This window comes from Protopterus annectens, chromosome 15.part0, assembly GCF_019279795.1.
Source record: "Protopterus annectens isolate FY-2018-M chromosome 15.part0, PAN1.0, whole genome shotgun sequence".
NCBI lineage: Eukaryota > Metazoa > Chordata > Ceratodontiformes > Protopteridae > Protopterus > Protopterus annectens.
Window position 1 is genome coordinate 138,122,388 of NC_056749.1, and position 24,316 is coordinate 138,146,703.

General features: G+C 40.9%; 1 protein-coding gene across 1 annotated transcript in view; it reads left to right on the forward strand.

Annotated features, from left to right (window-relative positions):
* Positions 1-24,316, forward strand: part of TBC1D8B (TBC1 domain family member 8B) — a gene marked incomplete in the record, with an annotated part of 1,684,663 nt that overhangs the window by 1,642,949 nt on the left and 17,398 nt on the right. Inside the window, 2 exon segments of the mRNA XM_044057627.1 lie at positions 5,125-5,178; positions 5,267-5,364. Of these exon segments, the coding sequence (XP_043913562.1) occupies positions 5,125-5,178; positions 5,267-5,364 (152 nt within the window).

The window sequence follows — 24,316 nt, forward strand, 5'->3', positions numbered from 1 at the left end:
AGTTCACAAAATATTTTTGCATGCAGACATTTTCATGGTTAGAGTATAACTTCAGAGTACAGATTGTAAGGCATCAAGTTTGTTTATGGTTATAACACAGCTTGGGAGTAGGAATAGTAAGGTTTTTATTTCATCTTTGAAGCCCTGTAGATTTTATGGCATGGGCCCCCTCCAGTGGATATCCAGGATATTTCTTCTGATGCTCTCTCACTGACTGCTGCATTTTCCTCACTTGAAGCTCCTTCATTTAGGGCTTGCATACTTGCTTTTCCTTATTCTAGGAAGTATCTCTAAAAGCATCAAGGCTGCTCACCCACCCCTAGAATCCCCATGGAGTTCTTATTTCATCCTATTGTTACTCGTTTGAAAACTCATGTTTAGTGCCTAAAAAGTCTAACTTTTCCAAGTGTTCTGTGCTTGCCAGATCACTAACAAGGACCAGTACAAGAGCTGCCGCTTCTGCCTCAGCCTACAGCATGCCAAAGGGGTGCCTTGTGCACTAGCACTTCAGCCCACTCACTTGCAAGTGCTGCAGAGAGGAGCTTGAGTTCTGCAGTGGCATGTACATTTGCTGCTGTGGTAGTTTTTCAACAAAGGGAGGCAACCAGAGAAATCATATCCACTATGAAGAAACAGGCATGAGAAAGAAATAAGAGCACAATGTCAAGTCACAAAGCCAAAGCCTTCAATTTATTTTGTTTTTAATGAAGGAAATAATCTCAGAAGCCTCTCATGCAGTGACATCCCCCTCAGAATAGGTATCATTGTCTCATATGCCATCCTTAGACGTTGTGAGGGTAAGTGAAGTAGTATCCGCAAGACCCACATGGTGTAACCATGCTTCTTTTCCTACACTGGAGAATCTTAAGTCCTTGGAACATGGCTGAGGTTGAACTGGGGACTAGGTTTCATTTATATTTACCCTTCCCCTTGAAGCTGAGGCTAGAGCAGTGATGAGGGAGGGTTTCCTCTGTTTCCTATATGATTTTGAGTAGTAGCATTCAGCCATACCCTGATAACACAGTTATAATTAAAGAGGACCTGCTTTCAAGCACTTTGGCTTGTAACCTCTTAAGATGTGATTCCTATTCATATTTTTGGGACATCTGATTTGTGGTAGAATTGTAGATTACATTTCATGCCTTGGTTCTTGTACTAGCTCTTGTCATTCCTCCAGATCTTAACGAAGACATTTTGAAAGTTCTTGACACCACTGGAGGAAGCCTTTTTTAAGGTTTAAGTACAAAGCAAAATGGAGTAGGTTCATCATTTGAGCAGTGAGTATCTTCATTCTATACTGGTGAGTAACTCGGACATCTTTTTGATTTTGGTTTGTTTTTCCCTCACATTGTATGCTTTAGCAATTTCAGCACATCACGACTCTCTGAAAGGCAGCATAAATGCCTAAGCAGTTTTTGAAAAGCGGTCATCCTTCTCCTATTTGTCTGTGAATTAATGGGTCAAGTTAGTCTTGTTTTATTTAAGCAGTTAAATACCATACCAGTACCAAACCCAATGACTTTTAAAGGAATCTAATAGAGTAAGAAATATCGTAAAATATTTGCTGGGGTGGTGGTGCTGCGGTAGCGTTGTCGCCTCACAGTAAGATGTTGTCCTGTTCGATTCTCAGCTAAAGCATCTTCTGTGTGGAGACATGCGTGAATGGGCATACCTTCGTTGAAGGTTGTGCGTCAGGCCTGGCAAGTCGGTACGTAAAAATCTACTTCCAATTATTATCGGACCGGAGTTCCGCTGTGGCGGCCCCTAACTTGGAAAAGCCAAAAGATACAATTTAGTAAACATTTTTAAAAGAATATTTACAATTGCTACACAATTCAGAAATCGTAATATGAAAGGATAATGTCAAAGTACATGAGCAGCCTTCAAGAAACCCTCCCACTTGTCTTTAATTTCAAACAACACTTCCAAGTGGTAGTCGTCTCTGGAGTCAAAAATAAAAAATGTGATTTTAAGTGCCCTTGTTTAATTATATAGGTTCATAGGTTGGTACTGGGCTATCTGCCCGAAGGCATATATTAGCCCAGCCACGTTGTGAGGTATTCACCGCCCCTTTAGTAGTTCCCTAAACCCTTGTACTAGCAGCTAGTACCCTTGGCCCCTATCTAGTAGTGCGTGCTGTTGGTGTGATCCCCGATGTGAACTTTGTTACCCATCCACTCATCAAGGTTCCTCTTGAAGAGTGATAGTGAGGGGCTCTGTCTTATGTAGATCGGGACCCTGTCTTATGTAGATCGGGACCCTGTTCCATAGTAAGGGAAGCCTCTGCGAAGGGAATCTATCCCTCCAGCATGTTCTATTCATTGTTGTGTTGAGGTTTATATCCCTAGAGCGTGTAGCTCGAGTAGATTTGGTTTTGCTAAGATGGAGCATGTTCAACAATTCTGGGTTGGACATGGCTCTGTATGTTAGACAGAGATCGCCTCTGAGAAAGCGGTATGCAACAGAGAACAGTCTTAGCTTTTTCAATCGTGCTGCATAGGGCAACTGTTTGAGGCCAGTAATCCTCTTGGTTAGGTAACTTTGTGGTCTCTCCAGCTGCTGGAGATGTCTAGCCAGGTACATTCCAATTGGTGCATTGTACTCAATAATGGGTCTGATGAGAAAAGAGTAGAAGGGCACCATTACATCCTTAGATCTTGATGCAAACCCTTTCGTGATCAGATGGGTCACATAGAAGGATTTTCTAACCACTTTGGCAACATGGTTATCAAAGGAAAACTGACTATCTACTTGGGTCCCTAGATCCCTTATTTCTTCTTCAGATTTCAGGGGATTACCTCCTATGTTGTAGTTTGCAGGTACTCTGTTTTTTCCAAAGGGGATTACTACGCATTTTTTTGCATTTAGCTTGAAACCATGGCTTTGACACCATGCATCAGTCTCATTTAGGCCCTTATGGAGGATCTCCATGTCGGCCGGAGACTATTGTAGCACCCAGTGTATAAACTTCTTCACAATCAAACCATATACAAATTAGTTCATACTTAATCAGGCATGCAGCAAATCACGTCATATATATACTCGCATTTTAAAACACCCCACCCAAAGTATTTCATCTTAAAACCATCCTATAGATAAGTAACAAATTTCTAACTCTAAAAATTATACACTTGTGAAAAGTATAGACAAACTTTGCATCTTCAATGCTTTATCCTTCATTGCATTATAGTATTAACTGAATCAGTCATGGACTTTTAGATGCATTTAAATTAAACTCCCATCTTAATTCCTATAGTTCTAATTTATTTTGCCAATCCTTCCCACTTATATTATGTTCCATCTTCTCAATTATCAGATATAGAAACTTAGGCATTCATGGCTTTGTCTCCTTAAAGTACTAATGACATCTTTCCTTCCTAATGCTGTAGTTATGTTGGTGTATATATTGTAAACAATTTTCACTTTTAACAAAAAAATGCAAAACATGTCGGTGTAAAGTGTGGTTTTAAGGTTTATTTTACACTGGTTGGACTGACAGTGCCTTTAATTTCAGGGAGGATACTTGCCACATTTTGTCCCTTTGAGCCAGATAAATGTGTATGTCTGAAGTCCAGCTCATGAAATAACTTGTTCGTAGCAGCCACCATCACTGAAAACCATGGCTGTGTGCTACAGGCATTGTCATTAATCATTTTCTTTGTTCCACAAGGACTGGGTGTATTCTAAGACAATATCTCATTTTCTTCTGAAGGTGGTGCCTAAGGTCTCTCTCTCATGCTTTATTTCAATGTTGTTCTCATGACTAAAATCTGGAGTGCTCAAACCTGTGATTTCCACCACCAGTCCCAGTTTTTTAGGCATCAGGATCAGTAGATGGCCATTTGTCTGCTTTCTTTGGTACTACGTAGGCTGAGAAAATTTCATTAGTACCTTTTCAAACAGATTAACTGTACTATTTTGTGTCCTGGGTCATCCAGCCGTCTGTTAGCTAATGCTGTCAAGGACCTTTACACAAGGAGTGAAACTGACTATATTGCTTGTTTCAAGAATCTGACTATCAGGACTTTATATCCAACCCTTTTAGTCTTCTGTGTGGTCATCAGATGCTGTAATGTGGATCTTAGTTCCAGAAGTAGACTACTGTTGAGGCCTCTGTGATTATGGACACCACATTCTGCTTTCTGTACTGGTTTGTCTGTCTCTTTCCTCCCCTTATGTCTGCTTCGTGGGTTTCTTCCCAAGTATCTACCTGCAGCAAATGACCCCCACAAAGTAAAACATGACAAATGAGAACTCATAAGTTTGTTTGCAGGAGTGCTTTTTGTACTTTGTACCCTTTACCCCACCATTCATTCCACTTGCATCTGGAGGATTTCTGCAGTCGCTTGGTTGCAGGATCCATCTATAAGAATTACAGATTTACAGTTTTCTTGGTTTTATTTTTTCTTTTGTTCACAGATTTTTTTTTTGTTTGAATGGTGTCAACAGCTATGAATTCTAGGTCTGGGGAGGACCACCTGTCTTGCACAGGGACATTTTGGTATGAACTAAGACAAGGCGTGTTTGGCTAATTGGCAGGACTTCAAAAAGATGAAATATCTGTAGTGGGGCCTCATTCAGACAGCCGTTTATGAAGATAAGCTGATGCAGCAAGTAGTCATTTGTCTAGTATAGGACTGTCTTAAGTCAAGCATGTCTTGCAATTCCATTCCTTTATAATGGGGGTTTAAATGCCATTATACAAAATCCTCATTTTTTTAAAAATACAAATTCAGATATGCCAACTTTTTGATTACACTTTTACTACCACAAATTGCTAAATGTACAGAAATTATTTCAAGCTTTTCTGACACACAATTGAAAAGTTTAGTGCTATAGAAACAGTTCTGTGAAAACTAGGCTGTTGAGACGGTTTGTCTGGACATGCATTAGTATTTTGCTGCTTACTCCTTCAATATTTGTAACTCTTAGTAGAAAAATTCCTCATGCAAGTGTCATGGATCCCAGAGGGTGAAGCTCGATTAAGAGAGGAATCGCTTCTTTTGAAGGGCTTTTGCAGTTTAAATCTTTTCTTTTTTTACAGCTTATTTTTTCAGATTTTATAAAATCTGAACAGCACAAAAAAGAGAGAGACTTTAATTTAATAATTTGTATCTCCTTTAGTGTCAACTGTGAGTGATCAGAATGATTGTTCTGTGAAAAAGAGTCCAGAAAGAGGTAAAGTAACTCATCCTGAAGTCTTTATCTGTGAATTAGATTTTGAATGCTGTAAGTTTTGCGTTTCCTTATATTTGTTCTTTTACAGCGAAAGGGAAACTGGATATACAGATGTACCTCAAACAGTGGCAGGACGAACTGCTCAAGAAAGAAGAAAGCATTAAGAATTTTCCAAGAATGTCTCAGGTAAAATAATTCACCTGCTGAAACATAGATGCAAGCCTTCATGTTGTGTTACTAGGTACACTTAAAATGTAGCTGTACAGTGCATTCTACAGAATGATTTTGGCACTTGGGATGTTTGTGTCATTACCGAGAATCACATACTTAAATTCCAATGATATGATGTGTTTTTTTCTGAAACCATAGCTATGTCTTGCAGTCTATGTAGGAACACAATTAATTTATTAACCTCCTTAAAAAGTATTTTTATATTCATTTTAGTGATTTTCACAAATAAGAACATTTCCCTATCTTTAAATGAGGAACACTCTTTAATAGCAGTAATATGTAATATCTCAGAATTACATTAATCTAACACAACTTAAATGTTATTGATTTCTGATTTTTTTCTAAAGTTGATAAATCCATCCAATAACATTCGGTAAGTAATTGTAGTTGCATTACATCCTTGTTATTTCATTTTCTGTTTTTATCCTGCTATTGGCTTTCTGTACTCTGATTTACTACAGCCCCGTTAGACTGTAACAAGGTTTGCCACTTGCTGATGGTATTCTAAGATTTCCCTTCATTTTCTGCTCTCGCAGTCTGATATCTCCTCTAATGATAACTATTGTCCGGCATTTCTTAGACACTTATAGAATTCTATCTTTGTTACTTTCTTTGCAAGAAAAATATCCTTCTCAGTAGGCCCTTCTGGTGGTTGGTGTTAAGGTTCCAGTTGTAAATAAACATAAATATGGAATAATTCCACTTGTGCCTCTTCTCGAGGTAATCATCTTTTAATCTATTCCAAATGTGTAATAGATGTGTTCTTGTTTTGTTTTGTTTTTTTTCCTCCATTCTTTGGCCAGTTTGAAGTGTTTTTTTTTTCTAGGACTTAGATGAACCAGTTGGTAAAATCTCATATTTCGAGTTTTTGAGTAGTTGTGTTTCCCAGCTTACTAATTGCCCACTTGCCAATTTGCTGTTTGTTTAAAGTACCTCAAATGTCCAAATTTGGTTTGGTAACAATTGCCTTTGCCTCCACTAGTAGTAATTTCATCCATCTGGCTGTACATCCCTGATAGTGTATGAGGTAGTGGCGTTTTATTTGTGTCAGCTAGTAATGTTCATGCACATCTGGCTCTGCTAATCCCCCTAATTTACTTGGCATCAGAATCCTTTCCTCTGTCTCCTTAGATTGTTTCTGTTCCCCTTGCCATATAAACATCTGAATCCTTCATTTAAGTAATTGCAGTATCCTTTATTCTGCAGAGGTGAGAAACATTTATATTGCTTGTATTTTCGGTTCCTGTCCATAGCTCTCCATGACTGTTGAATTTTTTTTCTTTCATTTCCTCCAAAGAAGTTCTTAGAAATTTCATTACTGTACTTGATAGCAAAATACCCAGAAGTTTAATTTTTAATATGTCCCAAAAATAGGGATCTTGTACCACCTTAAATGATAGTTGGTAATTTAACATTAGAGCCTTTGTTTTGGCTTTGCTTATTGTTTATTTTGTATCTTTACAGGCACTGAAAGGTATTCAGTAACAAGAATACCGTAGTAACTTTTCCAGTATGTATGGTTAGTCTACAGTAGAACATCGGTTGTAAAAAGAGCAATCATAACAATTGTATAACCATTTGTAACCGTCTGTCTAGACTGCCTGGGGTTCAAAGTATCCAGTCTCGAGGTCTTATCATAAAGTTCAGAGTCTGGTACTCTTAACCCACTCTGAGAGGAGGACAAGGACAAAATAGCCTAATGCCATTTTCCTAAGGTTCTTGAAGATTTGGTCAAGTGGAAGAACAGGAAGGCCCTGAGATGTATATAAAACTAGTGGTAGGATAAACTATGACGTAAGATTTAATCCAATGCAGAAAGTTTAGACAGCCTTTCTCTATTGTTTTCTCAAATATTTAGATCCGATGTCAATTTTCATTTATTCCACAACTCTTGCATTCGGATTCGATACTCTGATATGACTTGGCCGCTTCTACTAGTCTGTGGATCACTGAAAACTCTCAAACTCCTCTCTTTCCCATAATGCTCTTGTCTCTAACATACCTTCAATCTTGTTTGTTGCCTTAGCATATGGACATGGTCACTGTTTTGCTCTTGAGTTTCTAGTGATTTGGGTACTGTGCATGTATATCTATAAGTATATCTCTAATTTTTCATTTCTTTTACCTGTTGCACTTCCTCCATTTTCCTGCTGAAATTTCAAAAGTAGTTGTGCACTCTTTATTACCATTGCCGGGATTTGTTTTCATAAGTTTCTCACTTCTGTAATACCATTGTTGGTATAATTTTCTATCTATATTTTTATCTCTTTCCTCCTTCCTTAATTAAAAAAAAAAAAGCCTTTATTCCTTGTTTTCTTTTCATCTTGGAATAATCTCTGAGAAACCCTCGGGTTTCAAGAAATGTACAGCTTGTGGCCACACATTTCCCTTGTTGGATGTGCGTTCCAAATGTGTGTATTGCTTAGTCTCATCACATCTTGATGCCAGTTGTGATATATGTGAGGACTTTACCCTAGGGTCCTTAGAGGTAGAAGAAACAAATTAATACTTAAAGGTTTACTACCCTGTAAATCAACATCTACATCAGCATCGTCTGGAGCTAAAACCCCTAAAAAAACAGAAGATGATTCTAGGAAGCATTTCCCAGAACCAACAACTTCCTCACCTCCAGGTTCTGAACCTCCTGCGAAACATCCTAAGACCTAGGATCCAAGCTCATCAGATCTGAAGACCAGAACAGAAAAATCTCCAGTGATCTAATCTCCACTCTTGGCACCGGTTCAAGTTACCTCTAAACTACCTTTCCCCTTCTTTGAGCAGTCTGAGGCATCATCATTCAAGACCTTCACTGACAGCATCTTTGATAATGAGGTAGTTCCACTCAACACAGATACAAATGCGGATTCTCCCAGATCTGACCTGATCGGCTCCAGTGACCCTTATTAGTACAACCCCCCCCCCCCCCCTTGTTAGCTCCTTTTCCAATCCGACCTCTGGTATTGGAGTTGTCAGATCCAAAGGTTCTGAAGTCATTCACATTGGATCTGAAGATACTGGTACCTTCGACTCCACTGGTGTTTCGGAGACTGACAACTCTCAAAGCTGTAGTGTTGGCACTGGATCCAAGATGTTGGAGTTGACTCCGAAGCTGTCAGACCCATCTTTTCCCCTTGGAGCCTTAGAGTTAGACAGCTAGGCTCTGTCTCCCTCTTCAAGTGCACTGCGGTCTTCTCCATCTTCTTCAGCTCAGACCAACCTTGACCATTCTTCTCTGTGTCTTGAGCCTCAACCGTCCTTACCACTGGGACAGCCAGCCCAAGTTAGTTACTATAATACCCAACAGGGTATACTGATTTCTCCTGTGCAAAATGAGGTACTTGGAACTCTCCAAGAGTCTGGCACAGAAAATACCAACTTTGATGAGGGAGAAGGGTCCCCAAAATCACCACCAATAATGTCTTATTTCGAGACATTTTGGAACTCCTAAAGCAAAGGGGTGGTTGGTCTACTAACAACACTTCCCAAGAGGCTTTTGTTGCTCGCCCATATACCTCCTGGGTGACTCTGCCCACCGATGACCTCATTGATTTGGTCTCTCAGCAGGTGTGGAAGGAACCTGATACCATTGAACTAGTCCCCAGGAGACCAGACAGAATCCTGGCACAACCTGAGGATAGAACCTTTGCAGCCACAAAGAAGGAACTAGCAGAACAAAGTTCCTCTGCCTGCCCCCTTAACAGGAAGCCTAGGGCTTTGGAAGCAAGTTTATGCTTCAGCAACCTTTGCTCTCTGGTCGCTGAACTGTTGAGCACACTTCACAAGACTCCAGAGGGATTTGATTAAGGAACCAAATCCCTCTCTGGGACCATATCCTTAGAGGCAGAGAGCACTGTTGCCTTGCAGTTGTCTACCCTTCAGTCCATTTCCAATTTGTCCATGAGGCTTATCTCCCGCACAGCAGAAGGTACTTCACAGGCGGCATGCTCAGGCATTTCCATCAGGAAGCATGCCTAGCTGCACTTGTATGACTTTGCAGAATCCTTCAAAGCTTCCTTAGTCAGTGCTCCCTTTGATGAAAGTTCCTTATTTAATCTCAAAGTAAAAGATGCACACTCTAGGTGTGAGTAGGAAAGTAAAATCCTATGTGATGTAGGTGTGCATTTTTTGACTCGTCAATGAACCTTTTTTAGGAATTAATGAGAGGGTCAAAAAATGTGGTTCAGTAAATCCCAGGATCCCTTCCAAGGTCCATGTGGAGACATTTTCCCCATGGGCAGAGGGAGGAACTTTAAAGGAAGGTACCATCCCACAGCAGAACAGGTCTACAAAATCAAGGATCTAGAGATGCTTTCACTATCCAGTCCTACCAGCGCTCCTGAAAGGAGGCCCAACTTTCCATCGCTGGAGGCAGTCGGGGGTTGATTATCATTGCACCAGAGAGACTGGTTAGAAATTACCAAAGATTAATGGGTGCGGAGGATAATAGCTGTATTATACCATTTTCCCATCCTCCCCTGTTAGTTTAAAAGAAAATACCCAATGTTCCACCCAGTCAGAGGGAGGCAGCAGCACTAGAAATAAACAAGCTGCTAGGAAAAAGTCATCCAAGAGGTCCCCCCAGACCAAAAAGTATTCATAACTTACTCAAGATGCCTTTTAGTGCCAAAAACAGGGGTCTGGAGATCAGTTTTGGATCACAGCAACCTAAATCAGTCAGTTCAATATACACAGTTCTGGATGGTCACGGTTCAGTCCATTCTGCCTTTTCTGCACAGGGATGACTGGATGTGCTTGACAGATCTTCAGGGTGTGTATTATCATATCAAAATGAACAGATGATCCAGAAGATATACACACACCTGTCTGGGAGCCACTCATTACTAATTCACAAAAGTCATTACTAGCACAAAACTCCTAGGTGTCATCATAGATGAAAACCTCACATTTGACCTGTACATCCAGTCCAATGTCAAAAAGACGCATCAAAAGCTTGGCACTCCCTACTGACACAAACATCTACTTTGTGCATCAGCCCTACTTTCCCTTGCTTCTTCTTTTCTGTTACCCTCTCTTTTATATGGTGCCCCCTCCTCACCAACATTCAGTCCTCTCTAAAGTCCAAACTAGACTCATGCTACAACAAAATTGCTAAGTTTGTAACTAATGCCTCCTAGTCATCCCACCACTGCTCATCATTATGCAAACTAAACTGGCTTGAACTCCCCAACTATCTCACCTTTATCCAACTAACTACAGCTCACAAACTCATTCATAATCCATCCATCTGCCCTGCTCCAGCTTCTATACTTAGTTTATACCATCCTAACAGACCACTCTGGTCCAACAACCGACTACTCGTAAATGTAGAAAAACCCAAACTTTCAGCTGGCCAGATGCTTTACTCCTTTACCATCGCAAAACTTTGGAACTCCCTCCCCCAACACTTAGATCCATCCGCTCAGTAACCCTCTTCAAGACATCTCTGAAGCAACACCTCTCCTTATCTTGGCTGTGCTCACCATATAACCTAACTTCAACGATCACAATTATTCTCACTCCTACTCTATTACTCTGGCATCCTCCTTTCACATCCGCCTGTCTTTTTACTTACTGCGCCTCTCCATCCTGTCCACTTCCCTCTTCTACTAACCCTCATTGCCCTACCATTGATCCCTCCTGTCTACTTCCTTCTCTTCCTAACCCTTATAGACCTACCATTGAACCAGGTGAGACATTCAGGTACTCTAGCAGCCTACCTTAATATCATACCACCACTTATATCTGCAACAATATCCTCTGAATTTGCTGATTCCTGCAACAGGACTCATATAGCCTATCACTCAGTTATTACACATCCTAAACGTGTGAAAAGTTTAAGTACCTAGTCTCTAATTAATAATTATATCTGCTTTGTACCCCACTGCATGAAGTGTCCTATATAAATTTTGCTAGCAGAAAACTACTCATATGGAATGTTCTCATGTATGTACTCTGTATTGCTTGTATAATATCTTTGATTTGAGAATGATTACTTATGTGCCGTTTTTTTCACCAATTGTATAAGCTGCCAATAATATGTACTAAATGTCTTTATTAATGTAAATTCTGTATTGTATGAAATATCTTTATATGTTGAGCTTTTCTCCCCAGGACTCCACTGAAAATGGGCACTTCTGGCCCAGCTGGACCATCCTGGTAAATAAATGCAAATAAATAAATAAATGGATGAATAATTCAGAGCTCTGCTGTTTGGTCTCACCACAGTGCCCAGGGTACCATCTGTATGGCAGTAGTGACAGCTCACTTGTGGCTGGAAGAATTGTATACAGCTCAGCAAGCTCCTGACTGGTGCCCTGCAGAGTTCTACAGCAGCAGAGATATAAAAGAGAGACTTTGGAGTGATGAAGTATCATTTTTCTGCATTTTCTTGCTGCCTTTAGCTAATTCTGCCTAAAACGCCAATTTGTTTGAGTTTCTGTGATTTAAAAAGCTTGTTTCAGCTACATATTGTACTTATTTTACTGCCTGCACTTTAACAAAGTCGTTTTTGTGTTTAAATTACCTGTTTAACTGTTGTAGGCTACACACTCAAGTGTGATAGCTATTTCTGTGCATTTAAGGTGTTTTTTTTTATTGTATCTGCTTTATTTTCTGAAAAAAAAAATACTTGTTTTCCCACCTTTCTAAGCTAGTATAGTCCAGTTTCCAGGTTAGTGCTGAATTCAAGGCTGTGTTACAAGTTTCTGTGTTTGCCCATACCTTACTTGGATATAAGGACGTTTATCTGTTCACCTGTGAGAGAGGGGAGCTTTGAGCAGCCTATCTGTCCCTGGAGGAGTGGTTTCATCCCAGAAATAATTAGTTTATTGGCCATTTTGGGCTAATTTCTCTTTCATATCCCTGCTGTAAAACCCGCATTTGCAAGGTTTTGCGTGCCGGGCAGCGTTGGTTAGCTAGGGTATAACTATTTCCGGCTCCACAAAGTCTACGGTTTAATTTTTTCCCTTGGAACTAGACAAACTTTCAACTTAAGCACTCAAACCATTCACTTCTCAACCTGGCACTTGCTCAAAACTCATAGCAAGCACTAATAAACCTTAGCACTAGACTCCCCTATACTGTAGAAAAGGACAAGCCTCTCTAGTCGACCTTACCAGCCAATCAGTAAAACAGCTCACTGTACCTATCCAGGCATGTCCAAAGGGCAATTTCTGGTGTACTCTCCGGTCCAACTGGTGAATCTGGGCATTTTGAGGCAATGTTACAACTGCCTCGTGTACACAGACAACCCTCTCCTCCTACCACCAAACACTAATACATGCAAGAGATGCCAATTATGCAGCCAAACTGAAGGCGAAGCTCTCTCAGCCCAAGACTGGACCAGATAGTCAAGAGGAGAAAGGAATTACTTGCATCACACCACCAGTCTCACATAGACCTATGAAACCAGCACCAGCAAAAAACGCACATAAATACGCAAAAACATACTCAGAGGCTCTAAATAAAAATCTGAAAAAGCAACAGAGACCTCCAAAGCAGACATCCAAGCAACCTCCACCCCCCAACACAAACCATGAAACACATACTTCACAAAAACAGTGTGCTACGCAATCACAGCCCTGAAGGCAAAATAACATACCCAACACACTAATAATAGGTGACTGTATAGTCAAGCACACTGATGTCCCACTCACTAAGCTGAACAAGGAGAAGGTTACTGTTAGCTGCTTGTCGGGTGCCAGGATCCGCCACATAACACAAGCACTCAGGTCACTCCAGAACAAGCACAAATACGACTCTGTCATTGTCCATGTTGGTGTGAATGACCTTAGCCGTACCTCCCTGGACTACATGAAAATAGACATGGAAGAGCTCTCTGATCACATAGCCCAGGCCGGTATGACCCTGAGTAGCATCCTACCCTCACTAAGAATGATACCACGGTATAAAGAAAAAAATGATCAATTTCAACAATTGGCTAAGCTTCTGGTGTCATTCAAAGGGGATCCAGTGTCTGTCAGCCTGGGATGACATGCTCGACAAGCCACGTTGCTTTGCTAGAGATGGCTTGCATCTGTCACCCTTAGGCTTTCGAATACTGGCCAAGGCTCTTGCTACCTCCATAGTGCCTTTTTTAGGCAAGGTTCAAAAGACAAGCCCACCGCCGTAAACAGCACAAGTAACAAAAAACTGAGAGTAATGTTACTCAATGCCAGAAGTCTAAACCTCAGAATGCATGCACTCGAGGCACTCCTCAGTATGGAGAAAATCGATATATGTGCAGTAACAGAAACCTGGTTTAAGGCTCCAGAGAGCACCCCAGCACTACCAGGCTACAACTCATACCATACATTTCGGCCACAAAACCCAGACCGAAATACAAAAGGCGGGGGGGAGTATCAATATTCATCAAGGATGCCCACACCTCCAGGTTAGTGGCACAGCATGATGCTTCAGAGATCATCCATGTGCAACTAACAATGGGCAGAACTGCAATTCAAATTGTAGCTTGCTACAGATCACCCACCATGTCCCAGGACCCCCATTTCACATTTCTGGAAACACTGGGAAACATAAAGGTCCTACCAAACACCCCTGATATTGGGTGATTTTAATTACCCAAATATTAAATGGGAGAACTACTCTAGTACTAACTCCCTTGCCCAACATTTCCTAGAATTTATAAACTCAAACGCCCTGGATCCAACTGGTCAACACCCCCACCAGCGGTGACATCATATTGGACCTGGTCATCACCAACATGGGCGACCGTTTTTCCACACCAGAGGTCAACCCCTCACTGGTTAGATCTGACCATAAACTAATCACTCTGGATATCCACATTCCACCTCCACCCCCACCCCAGGTCAAAGAAACCACTGTGAAAAACTTTTCAAAAGCAAATTTCACGTTACTTAAGACCGAGGTGGAAAGTTTCAAATCCCTCATGCTAAAGGATAATTCTGCCCAAGCTGCAATATCCTTTACTAATGCACTCTGCGGGCACCTACAAGAATGCATGGATCGTGCTATCCCAAGCAAAACCAAGACTCACTCCTGCAGGAAAAGGAAACCAGTCTGGTAGACCCCTGCCATCAACAAGCTGTACAATAGGAGGAGGAAACTAGTACAGAAGAGAGTAAAATCCCAAGAGGGAAAGACATCCCTGATCAGTATCAGCATGAAACTACAATCCCTCATAAAATCATCCAAGGATAGCTTTGAAGGAAAAATTGCGAAGAACTACAAAGATAACCACAAGGCATTCTTTAGCTATGTCAAGAATCTAAGTGGCAATTCCCAGATCTGCTCGGAGTTAGTGCAGAATGGCACAAAATACACTGAACTGACCAATATCACCAACATCCTGGCAGACATGCTCAGTGCAAACTTCACCTCCCTCTCACCCCCAGAAGGGCCCATAACCATACCAGAAGAATGTAGTGCCCCTGAAATCACAGACACTCAGGTTAAAACAGCCCTCTCCAAAGCCACAAACACAGCATCAGTGGGAATGAACAGTGTCCCAGGCTGTGTCCTACATAAGCTAAAAGATGAACTAACCCCTCACCTAAACACACTGTTGAAGCTCAGCCTCTCCATAGGCTATGTACCCATAGAGTGGCACACAGCAACGGTTATTCCACTCCACAAAGGTGGAGGCACAACAGACCCTGGGAACTGTTGCCCTGTAAGCCTAACTAGCTTGGTCTGCAAGGCTATGGAGCGCATCATCATGGATCTCATTAACAGAGACATTGGGAACCTCCAAACACTGGACCTTACCCAGTTCGGCTTTAAGGGCAGATCATGCCTCCTAAACCTGGTGGACTTCTTTGAGACAGTTACCAAGGCTATAGACGAGGGAAAGGTGGTCCACACAGCCTACCTAGACCTTGCAAAGGCCTTCAACACCATTCCCCATTCTGGTATTATAGACAAGCTCAGCAGCCTGAGCATAAACCCAAAGTCACGGGACGGGTTGCCAGCTGGCTCACGGACAGAACCCACATGGTAAGAGTTGCGGGAGCTAGGTCTGACTCTAAACCGGTTACAAGTGGCATTCCCCAGGGCTCAGTCCTAGGACCCCTCCTGTTCAGCATATACTTCTCAGAGGTACAGGCAAGCACAGGAGGACTGTGGCTGACCAAGTTTGCAGATGACTGCAAACTAGGGGCTGTAATTGACTCTCCGGCTGACACAGACATCCTCCAAAAGGGTCTCACTGAGACAGATACCTGGTGTCAAAACCATGGCCCCAAGCTAAATGCCAAAAAGTGCGTAGTCATCCCTTTTGGAAAAAACAAAGTACCCACGGATTACCATATAGGTGGTAGCCCCCTAAATACGGAAGATGAAATAAGGGATCTGGGGACCCAAGTAGATAGTAATCTCTCCATTGATAATCACATTGCCAAAGTGGTTAGAAAATCCTTCTGTGTGGCCCACCTGATCACAAAAGGGTTTGCATCCAGATCAAAAGAGGTTATTGTGCCCCTCTACGCATCACTCATCAGACCCATCATAGAGTACAATGCCCCATTTGGGATGTACCTTCCAAAACACCTGCAACAGTTGGAAAGACCACAGAAGTACCTCACCAAGAGGATCACTGGCTTCAAACAGATGCCCTATGCAGCTCGGCTGAAGAAACTCCAGCTGTACTCTGTTGCATGCTGCCTACTCAGAGGTGATCTCTGCCTGACATACAAGGCCATGTCCAACCCAGAACCAACCCCTAAATCCAAACCCCCTAAAGAAAACCATATCCCCTCAAGCCACACGCTCTAGGGATCTAAACCTCACCACAACAATAAATAGGATGTGCTGGAGGGATAGATTCCTGTCCCAGAGACTTCCCATGATCTGGAACAAGATTCCAGTCTACATTAGGCAGAGCTCCTCACTAACACTCAAGAGAAACCTTGATGAGTGGATGGGAAACAGGAAGTTTACTCCGGGGATCACTTCACTGGCTCTGCTGGACAGAGGCACAGAGAACTAATCTAAGGGGGCCGCGAAACCAAACACATTCCGGGTAGGCTTATAAATGCCTTTGGGCAGATAGCGTAGTACCTACCTATGAAACTATGTGTTTCTGTATCTAGACAACTGGCTCATAACCGCTCTGACCAGGCATTAACTTATTCTGTTTTGAGATTATGTACTCCAATTATGCTCCCATCTGGGAATCAAAATCAATCATTTACAACAAATCTCATCTTTAGCCAACACAGACACTGGAATTCATCTATGCCTTGTTCAGTACAATAGCAAAAAAACAGTGTGTACCAGAACCACGAGTAGTAGTAAATCTGTTCATTCCACTTAAAGTAGTGAATCTGTTTATTCCACTTAAAGTAGTAAATCTGTTTGTTGTGCTTATTTATTTATTTATTTGACTTTTGTTAACCGGGTTGGCCCAGCTGAGCCGTGTGGCCCTTTTTCAGTGGGAGAAAAGCTCCAACTGACAGAAATAATATTCTATGAGGAAATTTTATACATGGATCAAAAAAAGTTGTAAACAGTAATATATAATATTAAGAATATGAACACATGCAGTGCAATGAAAAGGTATTTGCCCCTTCCTGAGTTCTTATTTTATTGCTGTTTGTCACACTTAAATGTTTCAGATCATCAAACAAATTTAAATATTAGACAAAGATGACCCAAGTAAACACAAAATTCAATTTTTAAGTGATGATTTTATATATTAAGGAAAAGAAATTATCCAAACCTACATGGCCATATTTGAAAAAGTAATTGCCCCCCCCCCCCCTTGCCTTGTTAAATCATGAAGTAACTGTGGTTAATCACATTTTTGGGAAAGCTGAGTTCAGTTTCACTAGCCACACCCAGGCCATTTTACTGCCAGACCTGTTGAATCAAGAGATCACTTAAATAGAACCTGTCAGACAAAGTGAAGTAGGCCAAAAGATCCCAAAAAGGAAGACATCATGCCGCGATTTAAAGAAATTCCGGAACAGATGAGAAACAAATTAATTGACATCTATCAGTCTGGAAAAGGTTACCAAGCCATTTCTAAAGCTTTGGAACTCCAGCGAACCAGGGTGAGAGCTATTATCCACAAATGGAGAAAACATCGAACAATGGTGAACCTTCCCAGAAATGACTGGCCTACAAAAATTACCCCAAGAGTGGAGTGACGACTCATCCAAGAGGTCACAAAAGAACCCAGAACAACATCTAAAGAACTGCAGGCCTCACTTGCCTCAGTTAAGGTCAGTGTTCATGATTCAACCATAAGAAATAGACTGGGCAAAAATGGCATGCATGGCAGAGTTCCAAGGCAAAAACCACTGCTGACCAAAAAGAACACAAAGGCTTGCATCACTTTTGCCAAAAAAAAATCTTGATGCTCCCCAAGACTTTTGGGAAAATACTCTGTGGACTTATGAAACAAAAGTTTAACTATTTGGGAGGTGTGCGTCCCATTACATCTGGCATAAAAGTAACACAGCATTTCAGAAAAAGAACATCACGCCAACAGTCAAACATGGTGGTGGTAGTGTGATGGTCTGCGGCTGCTTTGCTGCTTCTGGACCTGGACGACTTCCTGTGATTGATGGAACCATGAATTCTGCTCTCTACCAAAAAATCCTGAAAGAGAATGTCCGGCCATCAGTTCATGACCTCAAGCTGAAGCGTACTTGGTTTCTGCAGCACGGCAATGATCCAAAACACACCAGCAAGTCCACCTCTGAATGGCTTAAAAAAACAAATTGAAAGTTTTGGAGTGGCCTAGTCAAAGTTCAGACTTGAATCCAATTGAGATGCTGTGGCATGACTTTAGAAAGGCAGTTCATGCTCAATAACCCTCCAATATGGCTGAATTAAAACAATTCTGCAAAGAAGAGTGGGCCAAAATTCCACAACAGCAATGTGAAAGACTCATTGCCAGTTATCTCAAACACTTAATTGCTGTCGTTGCTGCTAAGGGTGGCACAACCAGTTATTAGGTTTAGGGGGCAATTACTTTTTCACATAGGGCCATGTAGGTTTGGATAGTTTTTTTTTTCTTTAATAAATAAAATCATAACTTAAAAACTGTATTTTGTGTTTATTTGGGTTGTCTTTGTCTAATATTTACATTTGGTTGATGATCTGAATCATTTAAGTGTGACAAACATGCAAAAAAAAATAAGAAATCAGGAAAGGGGCAAATTCTTTCTCATTGCACTGTATAAACACCTAGTAATATACAGAATTTGTGTACGTGAACAAAAAGGACAAAAAATACAAAGAATTATAGGTTTTGATGATCAGTATTGCAAAACAAAAGTACCTGGGTTAAGCAGCATGGTAGGACAGAGTGGAAGTAAAGGTTTCAAACTTTTTTTTTTTTTTACAGAGATAAATTGTACAATGAGAGAGCAGATTCAGCAAGGATGTTATTTATAAGGTAGCTTAGGTGAGAGTAAGTGGGTTACATGCAAACAGTGAAAGTGGAGATGGAAGTTGAGGGTGTAATGCAAGAGCAGGATTTTGAGTTCAGGAAGTAGTTTTTGACTTTAGTTTTGAAGAGGCTGGTACTTCGAATACTGCGGATGTCAGGGGGAAGCCTATTCCAGGAGTAGGACACTGAGTTTCTATATAGGAGTCTGCCAATATTGTTTGGTTTATAAATGTCTAGTAGATTCTGGTCAGAACTATGAAGTGAATGAGCTGAGGTATAAGGGGATAAAATGGATGAGAGAGAGGGACAGGTTGAAGGTTTATATAGCAGTGAGTGTGGGAGTTGGAGCTGGGATAGGAGGAGGAGCTGGGGGAATTCAAGCCATTGTAGTTTGTTCAGGGCATGGCAGTGATGAGATTTGTATGGTTGGTCACATGCGAATCTGGCTATGTTATATGTTTGAGTTTGGTAAGTAGGAATGACTCAAGATGGGTCAGGATAGGAGAGGCATAAAGAAGGCATGGAAGGAGAAAGGCTTGTGTAAGTGTGTGTTTGGAGTTGCGATTTTTTTATTTCTATAGAGCAGACCCAATTTCTGGTTGTTTTTTTAATGTATTGTTGTATACGGATATCAAATTTAAGCTGGTCATCAATTATAGGACCAAGACGTTTGTTGTGTGGTTCAGCTTTGATAAGGGTGTTGTCTTGAGAGGACATGGTAAAGGTGAATTTGTGGTGGGAGAGAGATGTAGGAAGGAGTAGTATGAGCTTTTTGGGATTATGTACAAGTTGGTGGTCAGTGAGCCACTTTTCCACCGATGAGAAATTATTTTAGTTGAGGCAAAGAAGGTTGGTGATGTCATCAGAGATGGAGATGATAGTAGAGTCATCTGCGTATTGTACGTGGAAGGAGTAGGTGCAGGATGAGTAGTTTGTCAGTGAAGATTTTGAAGAGGAGAGGTCCAAGAATTGAGCTGTAAGGGACACCAGTTTGGACGGGTAGGAAGGGAGAGGAAGAGGATTGCCATCGTACAGACTGGAGTATATTTGAGAGAGAGCTTGAAAACCACTGGATAGCAGATGGAGAGAGATTAAGATCAACTAGTGCAGTCAGTTAGTGCACCCCCAGTGCAGTTAACCATATACTCCTGCAACGACACCCCTTCCTCTCATCACCCAATCACTGACTTCTGCTAATTAACTGCCCCACCTCCATTTCCTACTACTCCTCCTTAAAGTAAGGTTACACCCACAATTCCTCATGGCCTCAATACATATGTCAAAATACACAAACCTCTTACTCTTAACTACTATTCTAGCTTCTCTAACTATACCCTATACCCTAACCTTCTATGAACATTATTCATTTACTGAACATCACCACCCCTGTCTGCAAACTCAATCAGTTTCTCATGTAAATTCCCTCAATCACTTAAACATTATCTCCACTTCTATCCATATACTTCCAAAGTATCACAGATCTGCCCATATTTACTTCCAATACAAGAAAATTCTAAATAACTATTACAAAATTCTAAAGATTACACAAAGACCTCAACAACACCCCCTTTTAGATGGAGATATTCATCCAAACCCTGGCCCTAATAATAATAGCACCAATGACCACGTAACCAAACTTCTCAGACTACCTTTACTCCAAAATGACCCTCTAACTCTCCTGATAGCTCACCTCAACATGTGTAGCATTAACAACAAAGTTACCCACCTTCATGCACTCTTAGAAGTGCACTCATTCGATATCCTTTGTATTACAGAAACATGGCTGAAGCCTTCAACTCAGGACCAGGAAATTACCCCTCCTAGATATAATATCCTGAGATGTGACCGCAATACCAAAAAGGGTGGGGGGTATAGCCATTCTCTATAAATCAGAACTACAACTGACTTCCTGCCATGTGTGTCTACCCTCAGATTCTAATGCTGAAACCCTTATTGATAAACTTCAAATCAACAACTGTAAATCTATTTACATAATCTGCTCCTATCTTACCCGCGGAAATAATATCAATACTCTTGAAAACCTCCTCAGTTGCCTTTGTACTCACCTACCTCAGGAAACCATAGTGCTAGGTGAATTTAACATAGACTGGACTACCTGCAGCTCCACTAATCCCATCACCCACATAAATCTATATGGCTTTTTCCAAATAATAACCACCCCTACTAGAATCCATAAACCAAGCTGCAAGGAAACCACCCTAGACTGGATCCTTATAAACAGCCATCCTGACACACATAAACCAGGTACCCTTCCAGATGACATCAGTGACCACGCTCTAACCTATATAATTAAACAAAAAACCCATAGCCCCAATTCAAATATCAAAACCTCATGCTCTAAAAAACACTTTAATCCAGAAAGCTTCCAAAATGAACTTAAAGCATGTGACTGGTCACCACTACATCATCTTCAGCTTGATGAAGCAGTGTCCTACTTTAATACTAAATTCCTACAAATCCTTGAATACCATGCCCCCTCTCACTCTGCTTGAATAAGGACCAAAATTGCCCCATGGCTCACAAAAGAAACTAGACAAAAGATCATCTTACGTAATAAAATGTGGGCCAAATGGAGGGCCTCTAAAAGCCAGTCAGACCTCCTTTACTTTAATCAGTTAAGAAATACCACCAAAAAATAAATTCTTCTCGACAAAAAAAAAAAAAAAAACTATTACCTTCACCTCCAACAAACCCACCAGCAAAAACCACAAAAGTTCTGGCCTGGCATTAACAAACTATTTCAGCCATCTAGCCCCATCAGGTATCACCCATAATAACTCTAAGCAAATTGCTGATGCCTTCAACTACTTTACTGAAGCCATTCAAACTTTAGCTAATACTCTACCCCCTGTGACTACCAGCCCGTTCACCACAAATATACCAGTTCCTTCTTTTCATATACAACCAGTACCTACATCCCTCATTTGCACTCTCCTTCAAAAACTAAAACCATGTACCCCCTCAGCTGACCGTCTACCAGCTGAATACCTGCAAATAGCAGCTAAAGCCATTGCCTACCCCATTTCCATCCTTATAAATAGAACAGTTACAGAAAGTACAATCCCTTCCATCTGGAAAGTCTCCCACATCATCCCTCTTTATAATGGTGGTACTTCTACTGAGATTTCTAACTTTTGACCAGTTGCCTTACTCTCTCCAGTAGTAAAAATAATAGAAAAATGCATCCACTGACAACTACTTGACCACCTTCTCCATAATAATTTACTTGCAAAGTGTCAGCATGGTTTCAGGCCATTCCATAGTACAGCCACTGCCCTTGTATCCTTTTCTGACTGTATAAAGAAAAATCGTAACAATAACTCTCCTCTGCACTATTCATTGACCCGTCAAAGGCCTTTGACATGGTTAACCATCACATATTTATAGATATATTAAAAGCCCTATCTCTTGATCCACAGGCATTTCTGTGGTTTAAATCCTGTTTAGAAAACAGACAGCAAGCAGTGCTCTGGGATAATAATCTATCTACACCCCTCCCTGTTAACATTGGAGTACCTCAAGGCTCTGTTTTAGGCCCCCCTTCTCTTCTCATTTTTTATTAATGATTTAAATGCCAAAATACCACAAGCCACCTGTATACAATATGCAGATGATTCATCTTTAATATGTTCTGCTAAATCCATAACTTCACTCCAGACACTCACCCAAACGGTATTTAATATTGTGGAAAATTGGTTAATGCAACATTGCCTCCTCCTTAACCCTAAAAAAACTAAATTATTGCTCTTTACACCTATCTAAAAGTCACTACAATTTCATTTTACAGTAACCTCTAACAATGGAACTAGCATATCTCCAGATACTACAAACCCTTCTCCTAGGAATCACAATAGACCACAACCTCAGCTATGATCATATTAATACTACTATAAAATCTGTCAACAGAAAACTAGGCTCCCTTTATAGAATCAAACCCTTCCTTACACTGCTAGCTAGAACTACTATTGCCCAGACCCACCTTATCTCCACCCTGTTCTATGCTTCTGCCATATATACCAATCTAACAAAAAGAACAACCTTACCAAACTTGCAACTAGCTATAATAACATTGCCAGATTTGTCTCTGGCTCCCCTTTCAGAACCCATCACTGTCACAACCTCAAACAACTGGGTTGGTTAGAACTGCAGAACCGACTACTTTGTCAACAACTTACCATCACCCATAAGATCCTTTACCACGCCATGAATACCCCAATCCTCACCAATCTGATTACCTCATACAAAAATCTTGCAACACTATGCTCAGCTAATAAGCTTCTAGTGTCCACTATTAAATCAAACAAGGCTGGGGACTCACTATTCACTAACACAGTGGGAAAAACCTGGAACCAGCTTCCAAATGAACTCTCAACTCTTTCTTCCACACTGCTTTTCAAAAAATATCTTAAAGAATATCTTACAATCCACTGGCTGTGCCCCTGCTCTAACCCCGACTAAGATCTCATTCCCCATCTTGCTCTCCCTATACTTCTCTGCCCTGTTGTTCTGACACCTACCTGTGTTAACTAGTAGGCTAACCTCTAACTAGTATTTAATCGAGTTTTTTTTCCCTTCTTAGTACTCGATATGAGTCTACTTTCTCTAAAAGTGCTACCACTCCACTGTATTAGACATCATCATAAGTTTGTACGTCTATAAAACAGGCCAAAAAATGTATTTTTGTTTTGTTCTCTGTATTTGATCTTAGCCTAGCCTTAACTAAACGACTATGTACAAGTTTACTAATGTAGAATCTAAATAATGTACTGTATTTCATGTTACTCATTCATACAATGTATGTTGTGTCACTGCCTATACTTGGAGCTTTTCTCCCCGGGCCTCTACTTAAAATGGACATATATCCAGTTAGACTAGCCCGGTCAACAAATGTAAAATAAAATAAAAATAAATAAATAGTTTATTAATAAGCTTGGGACGAGACACAGTATCAGAAGCTTTAGATAGGTCAAGGAAGAGGGAAGATGCAAGAAGATTTTCGTCCCTGGCTTCAGCAACAGTGTGAGCAAAAGATAGGAAGGCACTGGCAGTGCTATGATTAGACCTGAAGCCATGTTGAGAAGGGGTTAGAAGGTTTTCCTTGAGTAGGTATTTAAGGAGCTGGTTATGTATACATTTTTCTAAGATTTTGGAGAGTGGGCAGAGAATGGCAATGGGTCTGTAATTAGATGGATCTCTGGAGTTACCTCCTTTGTGAAGTACAATGGTATAGAAAGATTTTCAGATATCGGGGACAGAGGCTTCTCGGACCGATCTGTTAACTAGGATAGAGACGGTAAGCATTAGAATGGGCTGCAAGTCTGAGAAAGAGGGGAGGGAGGATGTCAGTAGAAGGGAGAGCAGGGTTGTAGTTTGAGTAGAAGGGATTTTATGTAAGCAGTGGAGACGGGGTTAAAAGAGAAAGGGATAGAGTTACTCATAGTGACTGAGGTGTGAGAGCGGGTTTGATTTTGGCTGTTTTTGTTAGTTTATTATTAGATTCAATGAAGT